This window comes from Diabrotica undecimpunctata, chromosome 10, assembly GCF_040954645.1.
Source record: "Diabrotica undecimpunctata isolate CICGRU chromosome 10, icDiaUnde3, whole genome shotgun sequence".
In the NCBI taxonomy this organism is placed as follows: domain Eukaryota; kingdom Metazoa; phylum Arthropoda; class Insecta; order Coleoptera; family Chrysomelidae; genus Diabrotica; species Diabrotica undecimpunctata.
Window position 1 is genome coordinate 21,695,209 of NC_092812.1, and position 20,022 is coordinate 21,715,230.

The 20,022-nt window shown below is 34.8% G+C and overlaps 1 protein-coding gene across 6 annotated transcripts in view; it reads right to left on the bottom strand.

Moving 5' to 3' along the window:
• Positions 1-20,022, bottom strand: part of PlexA (plexin A) — a 519,944-nt gene that overhangs the window by 81,815 nt on the left and 418,107 nt on the right. For all 6 annotated transcript variants that reach the window (XM_072546050.1, XM_072546049.1, XM_072546053.1 and 3 more), the window contains one exon: positions 11,455-11,617. In XM_072546050.1, coding sequence (XP_072402151.1) covers positions 11,455-11,617 — 163 coding nt within the window. The remainder of the gene's footprint in view (positions 1-11,454; positions 11,618-20,022) is intronic.

Here is a 20,022-nt window from a genome sequence, read left to right on the forward strand (position 1 = left end):
CCTATGTCAATTGAAAAATGTGCAGTACACAGCAGTAAAATAATGGTAGAAGGTCTCGGCATAACTCGCAACAAAGGGAAAAGAATATACACTGTGTGTCAGCCAAATGGAATTAATTAGCTAAGAAATAAATGAGGGAGTATTCGAAAAAACGGCCGAACACGTCAATTAGTATTTATAGTTGCGCATTTTTTTTCCATAAAATCTTTTTATATGGGGTGTATCAGATAACGATGGCCAATACCAACTTGCTTATTTTAAATAGAACACCCTGTATATTAATTAATTTTTAGATTCCTCAGATAATTTTAGACATTTTTTGAATACAATGTCCTATACCTATCTTTGACTGTTTCGGAAATATTAAATAAAATGCAAAAATTCACATTTAAAAAAGAAAACATGGATATTGATAGCAACTCAGAGTTGCTATCAACAAGTCCTCGTAGACACTTTGTCTCAGGACGATCAACCTCCTGTAGAGTCTTACGTTGACATTTTATCAATTCCAATTGTAACTTTAACATCATAACATATAAGATCCAATAATGTAACTTAAATTCAAATTAATAACATTTACCGGGTTTTTACCCATATATTTAGTGGCTCAAAACATGTACACTTAGACACACTGATGATGGAATATAGATTCCGAAAACGTTTTGTGATGTAGCCCGATTGGGTGTTTTAATTATATACCTTTTATAAAGGATTTTTAAATAAATTTTTTGTGATACATCGTATACAGCCAGCTACAGGAACTTAGTTTCCTTGTGGATTTTGAAATAATTTTGTGTACACTGTATTTCTGGGTTGATATTGGCATGCAAAGTGAAAGGCAATTTATCATCTATTTCTATATCAGTTTCTAGCTTTCGCTTTCTTAATAAGTTAATGCTGCTTTTATGTTGAGTGGATTGATTTAGTTCTTTTCTTTGCAACTGTTTTTCCATTCTTTTGGCCTTATTTGTTAGCTTAAACGTTAAAATCTGGAGAATCAGTTAACGGACACTCAATGTATTACCTAGTATTAAGTGTCTTTAAAGAACTCATATTTTATGACACGATCGCCGAAATCCACAAAAATGTTCAATTTTCACGACTAACTACAAACTAATATACATGCGTGATATGCGGACTTACAAACATTACTGAAAAAGACGCAGCGCCCCCGCAGATGGGACTGGACTAAACAAACCAGGACCGCCACGAACGGGATTCTGTTAATAATATCAACATTTTTTTTTCGTTTTTCAAAAGCCTGAATAGGACAGAGGATGTAATTTTATCCAAAAGTTGTAATAATACTTTCTTATTAACGTTACTAAAGGTAACTTTTGGTGGGTATTCCAATTCAATTTGTCATTTTTTTTTTTTTAATTTTGCGATTATTTATCCAAGTTTTTTTCTCGTTTTTCAAAGACCGGTAGAGGGCAGAAGATATAATTTTATCAAAAAGTTGTAATAATATTTTTTTATTTTCGTTACTAAAGGTAACTTTTGGTGGGTATTCCAAATCAATTTGTTAATTTTTTTTAAATGTTGCGATTATCGATCCACCCTAATGTACAATTTATATGAGTTATGTTATGGACTACCATCGATAAATGAAAGAAGTGCTTTAAAAATTCGTCTAAACTCACAATATAGTACCTAATTGAAAAAAAAACCATTTTCGATATTAAATATTTTTTTACTTGTCTGTTTCAAATCTTAAGTATTAACCTCTCGTAGTAATTGAAAACCATTAATCTCAAACTCCTAAGGTTCTTAATAAGAGGATGAGATTGTCTTTTAAGAAAGTCTTACTTGAAGAAAATCTAAATTTCCATACCTACACGCAAGTGAATTCTATCCGTTTAATAAGATAATGTCGAAATTCAAAAGATTTACAATCGGTGACTAAAGCTACGATTGAATTTATTGCCCATGGCAGATTGCCATTCTTGTGCCTCTTTTTCCGCCAGGTTATTGCCAGGGGTATTTTTAATAGTAAAAGTAAACTTAAATTTAAGGGATGATCAGAGTAATAAAAAAACGAATCTCTCAGTTGCTTTAATAAAGTTTGATTGAATGGCTTTAATCGTTATTGATTTTTGGGGATATAATAAAGAATATCTCCCTTCGCTATATAAATTCGAAATATGAAAATATACAAATTCAACGATTACAATAATTTATAGTCGACATGTATAAGAAATATAAAATAGTATTATTTTTACCTCAGAGCAGAGCAGAATCTATAGCAAACAAAGTTCAGATCTCTAGAACGAAAAAGTAGTGAAACTTGTAAGAGGTAAACGAGAAAAATTGAGTTACGTAATCTCTTTTTAGTTCGATACACTTTGTCCAACGTTTCAATAACGTAACATCAAACAAATTCTGACAAATTGGATAATTTTAGAAATATAATACTATAATATAAGTAACAAATGCAATATTGCATAATGTCATATCAGTTCTAGACTGTAGGCTTGGATATTGACAAATAAATAGAAAACTTTTGTTTTCAAAACTTGATCCTTTCATTGATCCATGCAGTTTTGTATAAGCGTATTCAAGCAGAAAGCTGCTTCACGTGTACCCAGTCCGCTCTTGAAACCAATGTAAAAGGGAATATATTATTCCAAAAATGAAGATAAAAATAGGTCATCAGGAAGTAATCTAGCTTACTTATATGATATTTCTTCCATATACTCATTAACCTCCAGTGTAAATAAAAGTGAGTGGATATGTGACTCAGGAGCAAGCCTACACATGAATGGTAAACAATTGTTGTTTTCAAAATTAGAATCTCTTGCTGAATCTATGTTAGAATAGCAAACAACAAGTTGATTCCTTCAGAAGGTAAAGGTGTCATCGAAATACAGGCATCTGTTCAAGGTTAGTGGTATGATCGTACTATAAATACTGTCCTCTACGTTCTTAAACTTAGTCACAGCTTATTTTCAGTGGGAGCTATGGCAGATAAAAACTTTATCTATCACTCTCACAAAAACAGGTGCCCATTTCTAGAGACAAATGGAAACATTTCATGTGTTGGAGTACGTAGAGACAACCTGTGGGTCATGCAATTTAGAGTTAAGCCTATTGCAGAATGTATTTTAGCTTGCAGCTAATCTAACTTTAGAAGCTGTTGTTAGAAAACTGGATGTAAACGGATGTATTAATACAAGATCTATGCAAATATGCGCATATGCGGATGATGTTGCCATAATAAGCCGCAACAAAAGGGTATTGAACGAAAAAGTTATAGAACTGAAACGAGAAGCTGCTACGTTTGGTCTATATATAAATGAAAGTAAAACAAAATATATGGAGTGCACAAAATCGAATGAACATGAGAATCTGAAGGTAGACAACCATACCTACAAATATGCCTCCACTTTTCCCTACCTAGGCTCAATAATAAATGACAACAACAACATCAGTCAAGAAATACAAGCACGGATTCTTAGCGGTAATAAGTGCTTTTATGCATACAAAGACTTAATGAAAAGTAAGTTACTGAATCGTGAGTCTAAGCTGAGAATCTACAAAACAGTAATTAGACCAGTGGTCACATATGGATGTGAAACGTGGACCCTCTCAACCACTGATGAAAATCAACTGAGAATATTTGAGCGCAAAATACTAAGGAAGATATTTGGACCAACCCAATGCAGCGATAGTTCGTGGAGAATTAAAATGAACCACGAGCTGGATGAACTAATGCAGAGCGCATATATTGTCAGATTTGTAAAATCACAAAGACTAAACTGGCTTGGTCACCTAGAAAGAATGCCAGATAATCGAGCTGTAAAAGTAGTTCAGAGATGGAAGCCCCAAGGAAACAGAACAAGAGGAAGGCCCCGTAAAAGATGGATAGACGACGTAGAGAGGGATCTTAAAACCATGAACATCAGGCAGTGGCGAAGGAAAGTATCCGACAGGGCAGAATGGAAGAACATTGTTAAGCAGGCCAAGACTCACAAAGGGTTGTAGCGCCATTAGAAGAAGAAGAAGAAGAAGAAGAAGAAGAAGATTTTAGCTTGCAAAACATCTATATAAAAGCTGAAGACAAATAAGAATTTTTCTGTAGGACATGCCAGTATGGGAAGCACTCAAGAAAATCCCATAAAAGTCTTACAAGAAGCAGATCAGACAAACCAGGTGAAATGATTCACACAGATATATGTGGACCAGTAAACATTTCCTCTCAAAGTGGATCAAAATATTTTGTTTTATTTAAAGATGATTGTAGTGGTTACTTCAGTGTTTATTTTCTAGAACACAAGTTAGATATTCTCAACAAGTTTAAGGATTTTAAAATACTGATTGAAAATCACACTGGTAATAAGACTAGGATTTTAAGAAGTGACCAGGTAAAGGAGAATATATCAATAGTGACTTTTAGGATTTTATCAGGAAAAATGGTATACCTATTACATGAATGTTCAGCTTCATATATACCTCAGCAAAATGGCCGCAGTGAGAGGCAGTTAAAGACAATAATTATTGAAAGTGCGAGGACTATGCTTATCAGCAAAAATGTGTCACAAGAATTGTGGACTGACGCTGTAAACCCTGCTGTATATGTTCTTAATAGAACAGCTTCAAGTCAAGTACAAAACATGACTCCATATGAAAATTGGTTTGGACGAAAACCAGATTAAAACATATCATAGTTTTTGGCAGTACAGCTTACATGTTGATATCATCACAGTTCCGGAAGATGTTTGATTCAAAATCAAGAGAATTATTGTTTGTTGCATATGATGGATATTCATAAAATTATAGACTTTGGGATTGTCAGAAGAAAAGAATTGAAGTAAGCTGCAATATAAATTGTAATGAAGATGAAACAATAGAAAATAGGAAGGACATTTTTGAAATAGGTTGAAATTTGAAATCTTGAATATATGATATATGAATCTTGATGATAATGAAGAAAGAGGCTATGATGTAATGTATGATATTCAAGAATGTGACAATGAAGAGAGTTTAGAAATGTCACAAAGTAGTAGATCTCAAGCAACAGATCATCATGATGAGCATTTTGATTATAATCTGTTGTATGATGCCGAAGATGATAATATTAATGACAGACAGTTACGCAACAGAAATACACTGTCTATTATGGTGAAGCAAACCACTGTGAAATACTTGAACCTATAACTTATGAAAGTGCAATAAATTGTGAAGATTCTAGAAAGTGGCAACAAGCAATGTAGGAAGAAATAGATGCCCTTAGTTTAATAACACATGGGACTGGGTAAAATTACCCAATGATGCAAACGTGATAGACAATAAGTGGGTTTATCGTGTTAAGAATGACTCAGACGGTAATCCTCTTTGCTATAAAGCACGTTTGGTTGCACGCGGTTTTATGCAAGAAGGTGGAATAGACTATGAAGACACTTTCGCGGCCGTTGTGCGGTATGACTCAGTGCGAATTTTGTTATCGTTAACAGTAGAAAAGGACTTTAGTCTTGCTAATTTTGATGTACAGACCGCATTTCTGTATGGTAACTCGCCAGAGTGTGTGTATATGAAGCAGCCAACTTGTTTTGAAAGTAAAAAGTCACAGAACTTAGTGTATAATTTGAATAAAACTGATATGGACTTAAGCAATCATCAAGATTATGGTACCAGAACTTTGTATCTTTTCTTTATAAATTTGTCTAAGGTTATCAATGTCTTTTGTTGGTAATTTTGCAGATGCTGAAACTTATTTAGAAATTTATGTTGATGATGGACTTTCATATCAAAATCAGAAAGTGCTAACTTTAAAGTAAATGTCTAAAATAACTGTGAATTTAAATAATAAATTACATTTTGATGGACTTGACATTGAACAAGTTCTTAGTGCGGGTACAATTGCTATTCATCAACATAATTATATAGAAAAACTTTTAGTAAATTTAATATGACTAATGCTAATCCATTAAAGAATGCTGCTAAGCCTAGCGTAAAGTTTGTTTAGCAGAAAATGGTTGACTTCAACTAGTGCTGCCGTAAATATTATTAAATTTATCTGACTTGGCCCATTGTTAAAACCTTGTACCTCAGGTAAACCATTGTTACCTGAAACCGGGCCTTTTATACTATTATCGGTTAACCCAGGATGTTTATAGTCGATACTAATTGAAGTCAATCATTTACTGCTAAACAAGCTTTACCTTTGTCTAAAAGAAATATTTTAAATTAAATCTTTGCCATATCGTGAGACTGTTGGTTCACTTAGTTCACTAATATTTCTAGCTATCACCAGTCGCCCGGATATTACATTTGCAGTTAATCAGGTAAGCAGATTCTTTAATGTTTGGAGTGATGAACATTGGAAAGCAGTAAAACGAATTTTTAGCTCATTATAAAATTATGTACAGAAAAACTACACAAATCAAGGCAATAGGCTATACTGATGCAGACTATGCTGGCTGTCTAGATACAAGAAAATCTTATAGTGGATATGTATTTATGCTAGGCAATGGACCTATTACCTGGAAGAGCCAAAAACAGAACATAGAGGCACAATCAACAACAGAGGCTGAATATGTGTCCTTGACTTTTGGTGTTTAGCTTATGGATTAAACATTTTTTAAAATAGATTGGAATTGATGTCTCACCTGTCAACATCTTTGTTGATAATCAATTTGCCATTAAGCTAACATAGGCATAACAATTTCATAGCAGAACAAAAAATATTGATATTAGGGTTCACTTTGTTCGAGATGAGTGTGAAAACAAGAGTATCTATGTAAGCTATGTCAATTCAAGCAATCAGTTAGCCAATTTGTTCACTAAAGCATTGTCAAAAACAATGACATTTTATTGAATAAGTTGAATTTGTCAATTCAACTATCTATATGTTAATTTGTATCAGGTCTTTGTTTTTATATTTTTTGTCAAATCTTGAATAGGTGGGGAGTGTTAAAGTAAACTCCTGAGCTTATGTAATATTAAAGATTTTAAAAGAGAAGAATTGTGTTTTTTAGGTTATGTCACTACTTGTCAAACTGTTAGAATGTAAGCACATGTTTTGTTAATATTCTCAGGCTTATTATTCAATAAACTTGTTACTAATCGATCGTCGGGTTGCTTTATTCATCAGAACCAATACAGTTGGACTAATTTAATGTATTTTTAATTAATTCTGGAAAATTTAATAATTACGTCATCATTCAATCTTCGCTTATCCACTGCTGGACATAGATCTCCCTCATAATTTTCCATCTATTTCGATCTTGTGCCTCTTGCATCCAATTCCTATGACAACGTTTTAGATCGTCAGTCCAACGTTTTGGTGGACGACCTCCGCTTAGGTAGGCATCATCTCTTGGTCTCCATTCCAGTATCCGCTTTGTCCATCTATTATCTGTCATTCGAGCCACGTGACCTGCCCAGTTCCATTTCAGTGTTGCTACTCTCTCTACTGCATCAGCCACTCCTGTTCTTTGTCGTAGCTGGCGATTTGGGATCTTGTCTCGTAGTGAAACGCCCAACATAGCAAGCTCCATCGCCCTTTGACACACACGGATCTTTTGAACTGTTCTCCTTGTCATATTCAACGTTTCCGCACCGTAAGTTAACACTGGCAAAACACACTGATTAAACGTTTTTCTTTTAAGGCATATTGGTATATCAGACGATTTGAAAATATGGTTCAGCTTGCCGAAGGCTGCCCAAGTCAGTCTTATACGACGGAGAAGCTCATCGGTTTGGTTATCTTTTCCTAAGCGAATCTCATGACCTAGGTATTTATAGGCCATTACCTGGTCTATGGATCTTGTTCCTACGCATATATCTTCGCTGACTACAAGATTTGTCATCATCTGAGTTTTAGATATATTTATTTTCAATCCCCCTTCTAGCGAGAAAAGGTAGAGCTAATTTAAAAGTTCTTTGGCCTCATCTATCCTATCAGCTATTAGTACAATATCATCTGCAAACCTTAGATGGCTAAGCTTTTCTCCGTTTATGTTTATGCCCTTGTCGGTCAGTTTTGCCCTTTTACATATATATTCCAAAAGCGTAGTGAACAGTTTCGGCGATATGGTGTCCCCCTGGCGTACTCCACGTTGTATCGAGAATTTCTGGGTTTGATGATCACCCACTCTAACACTGGCTATTGCGTTTTGGTATATGTGTTTAATTATATTTATATACCGATAGTCAATTCGGCATTCTGTCAAGGCTTCCAACATTTTTTGTTGATTTACGGTGTCGAATGCCTTTTCATAGTCGACAAATATTAAAGCTAGTGGTTTATTATATTCAGTGCATTTTTCTATAAGATTTTTTATTACCAGTAGGTGATCGTTTGCTCCATAGCCTTTTCTAAAACCCGCCTGTTCTATGGGCTGATAAAATTCCAATTTATTTTCTAGTCGTTTCGTAATTATTTTTGTAAATAGTTTATAAATATGTGAAAGTAGACTTATGGGCCTGTAATTCCTGAGGTCGGTAGCATCCCCTTTTTTTATGAAGTATGATAATTTCTGCGTTATACCACTGGGTTGGTGTTACTGCTTCCTGCAAACATCTAGTGAATAGTTTGGCAAGGAGCTGCCATAATCTTTTTCCAGCCACTTTCAAGGCATCTGCCACTATTTCATCGCCTCCGGGGGACTTATTGTTTTTCATTTTTTGCACTGACCTTCGAACTTCATTGGGTGTTACGTCCGGTAAAATTTCAGATCCCTGATTGATTATCTTTGGTAATGATCCACTCCGGTTACAGTGCTGTTCTTTGTATAGTTGTCTATAAAAATTTTCTATCGTGTTCATAATTTGAACTCTATCCTCAATCATTTGCCCCTGTTCATTTCTTAATTTGTGGACGTTTTTTCTTCCAATGGACATGCTCTGTCTAAGTACTTTCAAGCTTTTGTTTTCTTTTATTACTCTAGTTATTTCCATCGTATTGTATCGTCTCAGATCTTTTCTAACTTCCTTTTTAATTTTCTTATTCAAAATTTTTAGTTCATTTTGGTTATGATCCTGATTTTCCCTAAGTTTTCTTCTTTCCTCTAGAAGATGTTTTGTGTTGTGGCTTAATTTTTTGTTAAGGTTTTCAGGACGAGGACAGTATTTCTTTTCAGCTTCTTTCAATATTTGAGTAATATTATTGTTCATTTCATTGATGCTGATAGTCTCTAAGTCGTGTGTATCCAAACTAGTCTTAATATTTTCTTCGTAAAGTGTTATATCTTCTGGGAACAGCCACCTTCCACTTTTCTTTTTGAGGATCATTTTTGTTCTTTCAACTTCAGTGTTAAAAGTGGTTTTTGCTCTAATTAGTCTATGGTCGCTCCCTGTTGAAAATTTATTCAATACTGTTACATCCTGAACAATATCTTTCCGATTTGATATTATGAAATCAATCTCATTTTTTGTTCTTTGGTTCGGACTCTTCCATGTCCACTTACGTTGGGGTTTCTTTCCGAAGAATGAGTTCATCACAAAGAGATTTTCCTGATGTAAGAAGTCAAGAAGCCTGTTACCTCTCTCATTTCTCTCACCAAATCCAAAGTTTCCCATAGCAGATTCTGCATCATCTTGTTTGAATCCCAATTTGGAGATTTTAACGCCAAATTGGGATTCAAACAGGTAATCATGTACATATGTATTATTTAAAAATATATTTTTTATAGTCACAATGCATTCGGTATATTTCTTATTAAGTTATTTAACTAATTTGTATTATTTGAAAACCCTTTTGTTGAAAACTTTCAAAGAAATCGAAGTACTGGCAATTTACATTACTTTTTGTACACGCTGTGTGTTTAGTGAACTCACACTTTTATTGCAATTTTTTAAAAGAATCCCTAACAATCCCTTCTCTTTTTCCGCCTTGGGCGAAGAGGAGATATAAATAAAAGGCCTACTACAAACCATTACATGTTTATGGCTGAGCTCCTGATGATAATTAAAAAACCGAAACGGTTTTCAAATGTTTCATCCTTTTCGCTATATTTTAGAATACAAAAGTTACTCTGGATTAATGAACATTTCCAAATCCACCGTTATTGTTTAACCAACTTTGTAAACCTGAAATAACTTGTTAGTTATGTTGTATCAGTGAAGGTAACTTTATAATTACACATTTATGAAACTGCTCTTTTTTCACTACATCTGAAATTATTTTGTTAAAGTTTTAGCTATAGAGAATTATATACTTGTTTAAAGAGTAAACAGAAAATTTTCTAACTAATTAAAACTTTAGTAATGTGCTGGAACTTTTCTAATACTTTTAAGCCATAATAAATGCACTTTAACTGAATAATCAGAAACTATATAAAGGATGTCATCAAATTTACGCAAGATTTGAAATTGAGTGAAAAGGTAACAAGGAAATTCTAAAACACTGGATCAATGCGTGATCTTATACTATATGGATACACTATCACGAACTGAAGCTTAGTACCTATTATTACCAACAGCGAAGAACAAATGAAAAAAATTTTTGAACAGCTGACTTAAAAAGATTTATTATTTCAATGAAATTAAATCGGATACAAAATTTCGACACAAGAATGCATACCTGTCAGTAAAGGCGTAAAAGCCAATTTTCTGATACACAATTTCCTTGTACACTTGTAAAAAAATTCACAATTTTTAATTAAAAACCTTTTTCCTTTTCAAACTTAAATCTTTCGTGATTTTTGTAACACACCACACTAAACAACGTATCCTGCTGTAATTGTTTTCTTTCTACGAAATTTGTGACACTAAATTACTTGTTCTGTCAACTACTGGTCATTAGACCCAGATTCTTGAAGACCAATTAACGTCTTATAAATTGATTGTACTCTTCGTAGCTTTAGCAAACTCCCCATCACATAACTGTCGATGAAACCAAGTCATTATAGTCGTGCAGATACATTATACATAGTTGGATAAAGATAAAGCGTATATATATATATATATATATATATATATATATATATATAATTACAGCCAAAGGGGGCATATTTCCTACTAAATGATGTACGTTTGCCATTATAGTTTTGTCAAAATATAATTTTTTTTTCTAAATAAACTGTTTTTTAATCAAAACCGCCTATGATTCCATATCGGTGAATCACTTTTAATGATTCAAAGGATCGAATTGATACGCCATCCTATATTCAGTCCTAATTTGGCAACAAATGACTTCTTTTTATCATTTTATTTATTTTTTCTGTCAATCAAAAATACAATACGGTTTTAATATCCCACGACAGCCGAACAAGAGGCTGATACGTCTAAAACGCTTTTGTAGTTACAAACACATGCAAAACTGTATTCATTTTTACGAAAATTATTTTACATTATAACAATAAATCCATCTTAGATGATAAATATTTGTTTTTTCTTGTCTGCATTAAAAGTTAAGTACTAATTACAATCATTCATCTGACTTAAATCAGACTCCTTGCTGCTTCAATAATTTTATAAGAAAAAAAGTAAACAAAAATTGGGAAAACTTACGTTGTCCAGGTGGAATTGAGGGCAAAGCGTCGGTTCTCGGTGTTGTGCAGTTTACTCCAGAACCTTTTCTTGTGGCGTTTGTGATTAAAGTCTTATCGAGAGCGGTGAAGGCACATAAAAAATGCCCCTGTAGAGTTGGTAAGTTATCGATCACTAGGTCGAGCTGTAACAAATATATTTTTTTGTAATTTATATAAATGGTTAAAAATCATTTAAACATTCTAAAGTTCAACGATACATTGTCAGCAGTAAAAGAGATATAAAATATAAGACAATGAAAATGCGCGGACGAATCGGTCTTATAAGAGAAATCTAGAAATGTATAAATTGCTCAAAGTGCTCTCCCCTGTCACTTAGTGTTATTACAGAAAGTCTGTAAATATACATTAACCTGAATGGACATATTGGTACAAAAAGAGCGGGAATGGAAAGAGTTCATGGAGGTTTGGGGATGGATGGGAATAAGAAACGAAGGAAATAGTGTGATTGACTGTGTAGAAGAAGTCAGCTAAAAGAGGTTACGAACTGTAAAGTGATAAAGGGTGAATGTGTAGCTAGTCAACACTGACTGGTGATAGTGGATACGGAGATAAAGGTGAGGCGGAAAGGAAATCAAGTAGGACACCAGAAAGTGAAGTGGTGGAAGTTAAAGGATAAGGATTCAGCAATAATCTTTCAGAGTAGAGTGCTGGATGAGCTTGAGGAAAAAGATACGGTAAATGACTGGTGGGAAGCCAACAGTAAAGTTATGGTGTGAGTGGGAGATGAAGTCCTAGAAAAAATCTGGTAAAGAAACTTGGTGGTGGAACGATGAGGTACAACAGAAGGTTAGAGAGAAGAAAAAGGCTAAAAAGAGATATGACAGGTCTAAAAGAGAGGAAGATAAGAATATATACAAGATGGCAAAGAGGGAAGCAAAGCGCGCTGTAGTTACTGCTAAGAAAAGGTCATCTGAACAGCTGTATGAAGACTTGGAAACACTCGAGGGGATGAAAAGGTTATACGGCATTGCTAAAGCAAGGCAGAAGTCATTAAAGAGCTTGACCCACGTGCGGCAGATTCAGAGTGCGGATGAAAGAGTGTCAAGAACCGATGTTGAAGTAAAGCAAAATTGGTATAAGTACTTTAGTAAGTTGCTAAATGAAGAACATTAGAGGAGAGACAGGATGCGGGATCTCAAATGAGAATCTAATACCGGGGATAGCGAGAGATGAAGTTGTCGAGGCGTTAAATAGGACGAAAAACGGTAAGGCAGTAGGGCCTAATGGAATACCTGTAGAGGTTTGGAAGGCTGTATGAGAGGAAGGGGTTGATAGTTATGGCAAATGATGAGTAGAATATATGAGCAAGAAAGGATACCCAATGCATGGGGAGAGTGTAATGGTATCATTGTATAAAGATAAATGGGACATTCAGAACTGTAAAAACTATAGAGACATAGTTTAGATAGAGTTAATGTCGCACACAATGAAAATTTGGGAGAGAACTGTAGAGCCAATGTTAAGGAGAGAGATATCGATTGCAGAAGAACAATTTGGGTTTATGCCGCGAAGGAGGACAACGTATGCTTTGTTTGTGTTGAGACGGTTGATAGAGAAATACAGCGAGAAGAAAAGAGCTAAATTTAATATTTATAGATCTTGAGAAAGCCAAAGCTCGATAGTACTTCAAATCACACAATACTCCATATCGTGCGATACAGGGATAAAGTCTCTAGTATTCTCCATTAATTGTTTAAACTATTGGCAGGTTCTCAATTGAAAAAACTCCTTTAGAATCCCAAAAATCTACTATCTTTAGACAAATCGAGTAATAATGTTATGTTTTCTTTCTTTTCATTTTGTAAAAAATATAAATCAAGCTAACTTTAACTTACTCCAAAAGAGGCTATTTTCTTATCAAATTCACATTTTATATTCACTTTTGTTTGGAGTTTAACCAACTATAGTTACATAACCCAAACCAATCGAGTTGATTACTTTTTCTGCCTCAAAAATATAAAACGTTCATCATCTACATAGTTAGAAAATGTGTAATATTTTGTACTTCGTAGTTTAAACCAGTAAAGATTTGTTTATTATGCTAAATCTTTACAACAACGTTAACTTCCAAAAACAATAACAAGGAAACTGACAAATAACCAACAAGTTATCATCTTACTGTTGGTTAATCCCAACAAATTCTGTGACAGACGTGCCGAGATAATAAAACAATAATACAATTTTGAAAGATGTATTGAATAGATGGGTGGAATACTTTAATCAGGCACTTAATATGGAGGAAGAAGAAGAAAACCTGGAACACGAAAGAGATGAGGTAAGGGGAGCAGACGAGAGGGAGAGGAACCACCAATGATTCTTGAAGTTAAAGATGCAGTTAAAAAACTAGCCTGAAACAAATCACCCAGAATAGATAATCTCCCAGCTGAACTATATAAAGAAGATGGCCATGATACCATTATGGCATTACAGCAGCTTATAAAAGAAATATAGACACATAAATCCCTCCCCAATGATTGAAATACTTTGGACCATACACAAAAAAGGAGATATGTTTGAATGTGCTAACCACAGAGAAATTACTCTTCTAAATGCAGCGTATAAAATATTTTCCACAGTACTATGTATTTTTCACCGTATGGAACCATATGCAGAACAGATAGTAGGAAAACACCAGGCTGGTTTCAGAGGTGGTAAATCGATAATTCATCATATTTCAACCCTGAAACAAATTTTGGAAAAAACACTGGAATATGGCATTGATACTCATCACATATTTATAGACTACAAAGCAGCCTACGACTGTGTGAATATAAGAGAAATGTTCAAAGCAATGAAAGAGTTAGGAATACCAAAGCAGTTGGTAAATTTAACAAAACTAACGCTTGAAAAAGTTGAATGTAGAGTACGAATTCAGGGAGAACTGTCTGAACCTTTTAAAACAAATAATGGGCTGCGCCAGGGAGACCCTCTCTCCTGTATACTGTTCAATCTGGCTCTGGAAATAGTAATACGTATGTCACAAATTACAACCACTGGTTCAATTTATAATAAATTAGTGCAAATCCTGGCCAATGCTGATATCAATATTGTTGGAAGAACGGAAAACGCTGTACGAGAGGCGTATGTAGCATTAAAAGAATCAGCTACAAAAATGGGTTTAATAATAAACACTAACAAAAGGACATATATGAAAATAAGCACGCAACCACAAATCCTACGACCGCTTGTTATAGAAAACGACCTCATCAAAGCAGTGAACGAATTTGTATACCTGGGAGTGCTCCTTAAGACTGAAAATAATACTACCACAGAGATAAACCGCAGAATTTGCACGACCAACAGATGCTATTTTGGGCTCAATCTCCTCCATAAATCCACAATTATATCGACAAATACAAAAATAAAACTCTACAAAACAATAATACGCCCAGTCCTAACATATGGTTCAGAGACCTGGACTCTAACAAAAAATAATGAAAACATATTAGGATTTTTCAAAAGAAAAGTACTAAGGCGAACCTATGGAGCAGTGAATGACAATGGAGTGTGGAGAAGACGATACAACTTCGAACTTTATAGAATATACCAGGAACCTGTTATCGTAAAACATTAAGATAGGACGTCTGAGGTGGATAGGACATGTAATGCGGATGGAACAAAATGACTCAGCTAGAAAAACGCTCCTTGATAGACCCATTGGTCAGAGAAGAAGAGGAAGAATCAGAACAAAGTTCCTTGATAACATCGATGAAGACATGAGACGTATGGGAAAACGTACTTGGTGGAGGAAGGCGATGGATAGGGACGACTGGAGAGAAATTCTTGAGGAGGCTAGGACCCACACAGGGTTGTAAAGCGAGAATGATGATGAATACCATTTTCATTTTGTCTTTTTTTAGTTTATGGATGGGTTAACAGATTACAAAAAACTACATACATATCGACGGTTAAATATCGAAATCTTATAAGTCAAAAATTGGCCATTTTAATATTTATGGGGATTTGGGTAGAAAATATTGTTCCGAATGTTCTGGCAAAACCCCAGATTGTGAAAACGATGTATTGGCATGTTTTCTTTTTTAAAGTAATAACTAAATAAATACTAAGAAAGAAAAAATATGTACCAAACATCGAAGTTTTTTCGCCTTCCTAAAAAATTTAAAACTTTGACTTTTTTTTGAGGGTTTGACTTTCAACCATCGATATATAATTAATAAACAAATCAACTCGATCGTATATATAATTAACCAAAATGAAAGCAATCGCCATTTTTAGAGCGACAAACCACAAGAAACACATTCAAGAATCAAGAATAAGATTACTAGATACATTAAATTACTTAAATCTACGCCAACTAAACACATAAAATAAGATAAAGCGAAATAAAAGAGATATACAGTAATATAAGTGACTATATTAATCGTAAAATTAGTAGGTAACATAAATTTCAGTGTATTTTTAACATTTCAATGCACAATGACTATATTTATGTAACATTTTTAATTTCGTAAAAAAAATACATGATGTTATTCACCCGGTGCATTCAGGGCGAGTACAGCCCCCGTGAATAGTGGAAGTCCGTGAGAAATCCGGTAATTACGAGCTGGTGGGTGGGTACGTTAGAGGTGGGATCCTTGTGTATTACAGTTACTTTCGGTAATAATTGAAATTTTACAAAATTTATAAAATGTCTATACTTGTCTTCATTCGTACGATTCGATTCTTCTTTATATCCTATATATTGTTCTTGTACCAGCTTTGGTGCTATTATTCTTGCATATTATACAGTTGACAACGAATCATGTTGAAATCGAAAGAACATATAAGTAAAAAAAGAAACTAAAATGTGAAAAAACCACCAGCGATGTCTACTGATATTAAATTTAGGCAGCTACAGTTACTGACTAGAAGACTGCAACTGCAAGACTGCCTAATTGTAGTTGGTAGCAAAAATTCTTTGGTAAAAAGCAATTATAGGAGGTCAAATCCTTGCTACTAAGTAAGAAATTGGAAATAATACACTTAAAAATATACAAATTAAAAAAAAAAACACAGGAATTCCACAAGATTTAAAAAAGAAAACAATATAACAGCACAAACAATCCAGAAACACTCACAGGAAGGGACCCAAAGATGACACCAATACCATATGTAAGGGGCTTATCAGAAAAACTGCAGAGGATAGGAAACAAGTACAACATTATATAACATTACAACATTCAAAACAATCAATGCACTGAGGTCTATCGTGTCCAAAACCAAACCCAACAATATACAAGAAATATCAAAAAACTGCATCTATAAAATACCATAAGCATGACACAGACATCAAGAACAGAGACTTCGAGGAATCCCAGATATGCAAACATGCCTCAAAAACTTGTTCAGTGTAGGCAATAAACAACATCGGTGACATAATACATCCCTGTCAGACACCACGCTTAATAGAAACTTTAGCTGAAACCTCTTGGTTCAACTTACTATAAGCGGCCTGATAGTAGTAAAGACTATTGAGCAATCTAATGTCATACGTGTGTAGATCAATTGAGTCCAAGCATTGAAATAGTATTGTACGTGGTACTCTATCAAAGGCTTTTTCAACTAACTAAACTCAACGCTCTTTTGTAAGAGTATTCGCATGCAAAAAAGAGCCTCCCGAGTACTCATACCATTTCGGAAACCAAACTGCTTATCACCAGTTATCTGAGCGTGTGACTCAAACTGATAAGTCGATAGCCGCTACACTCTCTGGTATTCCTTTTCTTGGAAATAGTTATAAATATTGATTCTAACAGTTGTCTGCTAATTTCCGCTGCTGTATATCTTGTTAAAGAAGGTGATAATCGCAAGGCTCTCATCATCTAATATTTGTAACAATTCTGCAGGTATTTCGTCAGTACCAGAAGCTTTCCTTAGTTTTGCTTGATCAATGGCCTTTTGAACTTCTGAGATTAGAATTGGTGGTCCAGTATCTCGGTTAGAAACATTAGTTACTTAAAAATGTGATTTTCATTACAACCAATAACTGTGGCTTAATCCCATATAAACATATAATTAAAAAAACAGTACCACAGGTATATAAGATTGACCACATAAGGTTCCTTTATTTCTCGCGAAGACCGAATGTTTGCCCATTGGCAACCAACAAATTTCTTTATTAAAAGATCATTATCCCTATACATGGAAGCTGCCACAGTTCTTTGTCACTTCTCTGCCAAGTGGAGATGCTGTTAACACTTTCAGAGTTACCTGGTTAAGGATTCCTTCCCTGGCTCCGAAACAACAGTTTGGTTCCTATCTTAGTTCTCTCAGTTGCGGTGTCCGCTTTTTCGAAGGATTCCGTAAGCTTCAAGTTCTTGCTATTCGCCATGCTTAATTTTAAGATATTTATTAATGTTGTGATTATATCTTAAAAATATTTGACATATTTTTATAACTAACAATTTTCAAGTTAGTTAATTTTGTTATAAAAAAATTTAACGCATTGAAAATCAATTGGAGGTAATAAAGCCGCTATTAGAGTGAAAGCGTTATATAATATTAAAATTTTTACAGTCTTTCTTTTTCGCTGGTTGCCATCTCTAGTGATCGACACTCGCGGCGCATGGCATTCCCTATCGATGATATCATAGTAATGTTATGAATATTATTTTCCCGGGAAAGTGATATTGGCATTTAATTATAAAAATATTCTGGGAGGAACTACAGTTTTATACTCTGTATGTATTAGTCCGATATTTAAAAATAACATTCAGTAGATCTTCATGAAAGGCTTTAAACTTATCGACTTCATCTACAGGACGGGCTTCTCAACAGATAAAAAAAAAGAAATAAAATACAGCTTACATTGGAACGATTTCCTAAGAGGATATAAAAACGTCAAACTAAACGTATTTTCAATTGAAACTGTGGTTAAGATTTTGAAAGTTAGCAAACAGTTCAACACAATAAGAGATTATTGTTACTTGTTATAAGTATATTAAATATTTTTAACACGTATTTTAAAAAATCGGGCCTTCAACCAAATCCTCCAAAGACCGAAATTAGTACTTTTCATCTAAATAGTCGCGAAGTAAACCACAGATTAAACATAGAAAGCCAAGGAGTTATCCTAAAACATAACCCAAAACCAAAATATCTCGGTGTAATACTAGATCGTACTCTAACTTTCAAGCAACACTTACATTAAACTGCAGCTACAGTAAAAACTCGCAACATCATTCAAGCTGACAAACACTAGGGAGCCAATGAAGATACAATCAGAACCAGCGCTCTTGCTATTGTCTAATCAACAGCCGAATATTGTGCTCCAGTCTGACTAAACAGTCACCACAGTAACGTTCTAGATGTACAATTAAATCAAACCATGAGATATATTACGGGGACCATAAAGAGTACGCTAACTCCTGTTTTGCAACATTGCACCACCCAAAACACGACGGTTAGCTGCCCTTAAAGCTGAGTACCAGAAATGTCAAAAGCATCCATCACTGCCTATAAATACCGACATCGATCAGCTAAACTAGGGCCAACTGCGGCTGAAATCTCGAAACCCACCAACAAGGACAGCTAACAATCTTCCAAACAATTTCACAATAAATGAGCATTGGATAGGTTGCGCAATGCTTCGAGTACACTCACGATTGCATCAATCGTGCTTTTTCCTTTACAAAAACCAAACTGCCTTCGAGATAAACCACCTGGCCTCTCAATCATGTCGTCTATGCGTACTCGCAGCATCCTTTCATACAGCTTACCGACGCATGGAAGAAGATAGATGGGGCGATACTTTTCCCCAGCCTTGTGGAGCAGTACTAACTTCGATGTCCTCCAAGACTCAGGAAAAGTTTGAGCTTCCAGCAGTGCATTCATATGTTCCAGAAGCCACGCAGGCTTCGCCCGTCCTAGATCCTTCACCGCCTCAGGTGGTATCTGATCCAGTCCGGGGGACCTGCGCGTCTTGAGTGAACCCAATGCCTCGACAAGTTCATCCATGGTAAAAGATACGGCCCTCTCAGCTCCCTCATCCCTCCATACACCATGCCATCTGCCATCCGGAAAGAGCTCTCGTGTTATCTCAAGTCTTGTCTTGTCCATAGGCATTTCGTAAGGAAGATATGCATGAAACTTCTTCATGACGATCTTATATCCCTGACTCCAGATGTCCTCATCCAGCTTTTCACACAGCTCTTTCCAATGCCTGCTTTTTCTGTTCGGATTTTCCTGTAAGTTCCCTCTTCCTTGCGCGGTACTCTTCCTTGCGCGGTACTCTTCATCGATCTCCTCGATGACCTCAGGGTTGATTCCTGCTCTGTCCCTTGCTGTCGTTAACCTTCTTCTCATTGCTATACATTCATTTCTTAATGCCTCGATGTCCGCATTCCACCAGAATGGCATTCTGTTGACATCTCGGCGACCTATCTTGCTTCCTTCCATCGCTACTTTAATGACTCTCTTCAGGTTTTCCACCGTCTGTGATCGACCCCGTGAAAGTAATTTTGGATTTTGTATGCTTTTTCAGTAAAATTGTGTTAATTCTCCATATGATTTAAATAATAACTTAAAT